The sequence below is a fragment of the Chrysochloris asiatica genome, unplaced genomic scaffold (assembly GCF_000296735.1).
Source record: "Chrysochloris asiatica unplaced genomic scaffold, ChrAsi1.0 scaffold00002, whole genome shotgun sequence".
Taxonomy (NCBI): Eukaryota; Metazoa; Chordata; class Mammalia; order Afrosoricida; family Chrysochloridae; genus Chrysochloris; species Chrysochloris asiatica.
Genome location: NW_006408520.1, coordinates 13,045,914 through 13,050,989, shown reverse-complemented (window position 1 = coordinate 13,050,989; position 5,076 = coordinate 13,045,914). Strand labels below are relative to the sequence as shown.

The window sequence follows — 5,076 nt, the reverse complement described above, 5'->3', positions numbered from 1 at the left end:
CATCTGTCCAAGTCATCGTCTCTGTCTCCATCCCTGGCATCACTGCCCCTCTGGGTAGGGTCATGTTCTCTGCTCTTCTCACTTGATGGTCCCAGTGACTTCCGCTCCTGGGCTGCAAAATCAATCACGCTCCTCCTTTTGTCAAAAAAAACTCTACCAGTACATTTCTGATCCTCACAGTCAGTCCTGATGGCAATTATTCACTATTGTACCACAAGAGTCTTATCCCCATTTCCTTTTGCCAGTCCAGTCCCAACAGATTGGAAATCATTCAGTGGAGGTTCTACCTACGTCTGCCCCGTCTGGAACTAGGCTCCCTCTTGAAAGCTTGTAAGCCAGTCACTTTGTGCCTTTATAGATCCCCTCTCCATATTTTGGGTAACAAATGTCTAAGTTGCTCATCCCTGTCAACCCTGTGCACCGAGGGGGTGGGAGTGATGTTTGCTGTAAAGATTTGTTCCCTTTTTTGAGCTACTACATCCATACATATAGGTAAAGTTCATCAAATTGTAGTGTGTTACTCTTTTTTTTTCCTTCCCTCTTCTTTCTTCTTCTAGTTGAGGTCTGATCATCCAGCCATCAAAGCTAGGTCAAGTGGGTACTATCTGCAAGTATGGATATTCTTGTGCATTTCCCCTCATTTCATACCAGCTGGACGCTTCACTCTCCGCTCTAGTCCTCTGTAGCCATGTTACTGCCTCTGCGCCCAGGAGTCCCTGGGTCTTACCATAACTGCTGGCTATCCAGATCTCCGCCCAGGTTCGCAGGAGTCTATTGAATGTGGTCAGACTTAGATCCCAGCTTCATTGTTGTTTTTTCCCCCTCTTCCTCTTATCGGTGACCAATGTGGTCACCAGCCAGACCACATGCCTGCTCATGTATTCCCCTTGAGTCTTAGTCTTGGCAGGGAATTTGCTCTGAGGGGACCCAACCACTTGTCTTGATGGCTCCCAGGTGAACAGCTTACTTGTTCTTGTAGTAATCAATTAGACTTTCATTATTGTTTCTGATTTTTCCTGCTGGTCTTTCTTCACGAAGTATCTTCTGTTCTTCTAGCCGCTCAAGGCTGGTCTACTCGTCCTTTTCAGTGGAAAATTCCTACCTCTGACAATTCTGGATGGGATTCTGATAGTTTTATGCAATGCAATAGCTCCACAGGAGGTCTCTTTCACTGGGCAATTTCTAGCCCCCTTTAAGGTATTCCAATCAGTTAGAGGCTGAAGATGGACTTACAAGCTTTCTATTGTGATGTTTTTGGCTATTCCCACCCCCATCCCCCACCCCAAAGTGTCTATTTCATAATGGTAGGCAAGGGAAACCAAGATTCAAAAGACAGCCAAGCATCTTAACATTATTCCCTTCTTTTACCCTTTCAAACCTGTATCCCAAAGCCCTGTTGTTCCAAGATTGTCATACATTGTCATTTACCTCTGTCCCACTTAGCCCATGCGAAACTGTCTAACTGTTTTCCCATCTGCTGTGTTCTTCCATTTCCCTTCCTTTTCTTATGTAATTCCCGCCCCCCACCCCCCCAGTACCCAAGCTTTCCTGTGTCTATTCCCTACCCTGTGCTTTATCTTCCCTTCCCTTCCTCCCTTCCTCTCATCCTATACATCCCTGTGATCAGCAATTATATATATAGTTGTGTGTGTTTTTTCCCCTTTTGGGCGGGTTCTTTTTCTTAGTCTTTTACAATAATGGCCTGATGCAGTATTTCTTCAGCGTAGTGTTTACAAATCAGGCTGTGAACCACAAGGTCAGCAGTTCGAAACTACCAGCTGTTCTGCTGGAGAAAGATCAGGCTTTCTGCTCCCATAAAGATTTATATCCTCAAAAACCCTGTACAGGGTCACTATGAGTTGCAACCGACTCCACGACTCATAACAACAATTTCACTCAGCATAATGTCCTTAAGGTACATCCATGTTATGCGGTGGCTTGCAGCTTCCTTGTTCTTCATGGCAGCATAGTATTCCATTGCACACACAACAGTACTTTTCAAACATTGATTATCTATTTACTTTTCACAAACTGTCCCTTCACTCTGGCATTTTTTTGCTAGCCTTTCCCAGACACTTGTTTTCAGTTTGAAGAGATGGTTAAGACCATCTCTGTAATATGATCTTGAGCTTATCTGTGTCGCACTGTGTTACACCTGCACCCCAGTTAGACTCTTAGTGACTCTTGTGCAATGCTTTCACTAGACCCTGTGTAGACTGACTTCAATCAATAGCTAGGTCAAATGGGTACCAGATTACTGGGCAGCACAATTGTGAAATAGGCAAAATAATATCAATCCTCTGAGAATGAAATAAATCTGAAGAGATGTGTGATTAATAAAATTTGGAACATAGTAGATAAATAAATGATGCAATTCAAGATAGTCCTGGTGTGGCACTGTAGGATAAGTACTAGACTACTAACTGCAAAGTCAATAATTCAAACCCACCAGTTGCTCCTTGGAAACCCTATACAGGGTTGTTATGAGTCAGAACCAACTTGATGGCACTTAACAACATTATTAAAAATTTTGAATTGTTATATGACACAATAGTTCCATATTTCAGAATCTATGCTACATAAACATTCACAAGTTTTCATAAGTATAAGGATGGTATAAGGATCCTCATTGCTATTGTTGTTAGGTGTCGTCGAACCAGTTCTGACTCATATTGACCTTATGTACAACAGAGCAAAACATTGCCTGATCCTGTGCCATCCTCACAATCTTTGTTATGTTTGAGGCCATTGCTGATACCACTGTGCCAATCCACCTCTTGGGGGTTTTCCTCTTTTTCATTGGCTCTTCTCTACACAAATCATGGTGTTCTTCTCCAGGGAATTGTCCCTATTGATAATATGTCCAAAATATGAGAGACAAAGTCTCGCCATCCTGGCTTAGGGAGCATTCTGGCTTTACTTCTTCCAGCACAGATTTGTTTGTTCTTCTGGAAGTCACAATGCCAAACATCTTTACTTTCATCTAGTTGGGTTCTGATCTACTCAACCCTAGCCATTCAAGCTAGGTCAAATGGGTACCAGTTGCAAGTTTGGGAGTTCACGTACTTTAGATCAACTGCCCCTTAACTCTCGTCCTGTCTCCCAAGGTTCATCACTAAACCTTGAGTTAGGTCAGTGCCCATGGGCTCAGGAGTTCATATAGCTCCCTAAGCTTTACACTAGCCAGACTTCCTCTTCTCTCTATCATCTCCAGGTCAATGGGGGCCAATGGAACATGTTCGAATTCAGCTTCTGTCTTCATTGTTGTATTTCCCCCACTTCCATTCACAAGTAGACCAGGTCTACACAAGTGAGCATCCTAGACAACTCATAGTTTCCCTTTATCTTCCAGTCCTACTAGGAGGTTTTCCCTAATGGGCTGACTTTTCTTGCCTTGATGCCTCCAATGCAATCAGCTTAACTGAAGCTCAAAAAGACTTTTTTCTGAAGGCCTTTCTTTCAATAAGAACCTTCAGTTCTCCCAGCAGTTTTGGACTGGTCTGCATATTTTTTTCAAATGCAAATGTATGGAAGGGGCTCAGGATTCCACCTAAGACCCCATAATTTACAAAGGCTTAACAAGAAGCCTATTTTTCTGGGCAAATTCTAACCCCTCTGCTAGCAAATCCAATCAGTTATAGAATAAAGGTGGGTTTATAAGATTTCTATAATTCCCAATATGAATTTCTATCAGACATAAATGTCTATTTTACAATAATAGCCGGGGAACCCAATATCCACAAGGTAGTCAAACACATAAACCTTTCTTTTTCCTTCCCTTACTCATTCAGCCAGTGTCTCAATCCATGTATCTACTCATAGACCACTGTTTTTCCAAGGTTGTATAAATATCACTATTTACAGCTATCTTATTTATGCCATGCATACCTCTCTGAGTCTTCCATTATTTCATTATTCTTCTCCCACCCTTCCTCTCCTTTTTTTTTTTTTAGAGTTGCAGTTGAATCTTTATTTTAAAGTCTGCCAACTTAGCGCTTTCCACCAACTCGGGGAGCAGAAACTTTCACAGGCTTCGCAATCTTTTGTTTAGGTGCTGTGTTTGTGGGAGCCTTAGCAGCAGCCATTGCTGTCTTCTTAGATGCTTGCTTAGCGTTTTTCGCTTCCTTGGCAGCCCTGATGACATGTTCTCCTTGAGCCTTTCTAACTTTAGTCTTCTGGTTTCTCTTGGCCAGTCTATCAGCAAGAGATGCACCAGTGATGGCCTTCTGGAATTTGACTGCATGGCGGATTCTTTTCTTTTGATTTTCTTCCGATTGCCCCTTTTTGTGCTTTCTTCTGTAGAGGACAGTACAATTTAACTGCTGAGGATTCTTCTTGGAAAGGAATGCAGACTCGCATTTTGCATTGTTGTTGTTATGTGCCGTTCTGACTCATATCGACCCTATATATGGTTTCCGAGGCTGTAAATCTTTACAGGAGCAGAACGCCTCATCTGGAACAGCTTGTAGTTTCGAACTGCTGACCTTGCTGTTCACAGCCTGATTCGTAACCACTATGCTACCAGAGCTCCTTCATTAAGAAACTGGAAAACCTTCCCGTCAGTGCTGGCATAGCGTCTCCCGTGTCCGGGGTATATTTTGTATCCACTAAAACTGCACACTTCGACCTTCATGGCTGCGGCTCCGGAGAAACAGGGAAGATGGGTGAAGAGCCACCCTTCCTATTCTTGTGTATTGCCCTCCCACTTCTTGTTTATTGCCCTCCCCATTACACAAGCTAAAATGTGTCTACCCTCTATCCAGTGAATTACTCTCCCATTTCTCCCACCACTGGCAACCATCCAAGAAAGCTTCTTTTAGTATGGAAACCTTCTCTTAAGCTTTTACAGTAATAGTCACATACAATGTTTGTTCTTTTGTGATTGACTGATTTCACTCATCCACGTAGACCTCTGAGAGAGGGAGAGTTTCCTTCAGGGTGTATGCAAGTGGGAGCCAGCCAGTGCACCCTGGTCACCAGGGGAGTGTGGGGAACAAGACAAGAAATTGTACCTTTGTCTCTGTGAGCCATAGGTGTGTTTCTGCAACACTTTCTGGTCTCTGAAGCTGCTCACAA

General features: G+C 43.1%; 1 protein-coding gene across 1 annotated transcript; it reads right to left on the bottom strand.

Annotated features, from left to right (window-relative positions):
- Nucleotides 1-3,989: 3,989 nt before the first annotated feature.
- Nucleotides 3,990-4,633, bottom strand: LOC102829865 (60S ribosomal protein L24-like). The gene is made up of 2 exons (XM_006830930.1): nt 4,539-4,633; nt 3,990-4,368 (listed from the first exon to the last, which is right to left on the bottom strand). The coding sequence occupies exons 1-2, from the start codon at nt 4,631-4,633 to the stop codon at nt 3,990-3,992; spliced, it is 474 nt and encodes a 157-aa protein (XP_006830993.1).
- Between the last annotated feature and the right edge of the window lie 443 nt (nt 4,634-5,076).

Coding starts and splice junctions, on each gene's coding strand:
- LOC102829865 (XM_006830930.1), bottom strand. CDS start 4,633: ATGAAGGTCGAAGTGTGCAGTTTTAGTGGATACAAAATATACCCCGGA. Junction 4,369..4,538: donor GGGAAGGTTTTCCAGTTTCT/TAATGAAGGAGC, acceptor ACATAACAACAA/CAATGCAAAATGCGAGTCTG.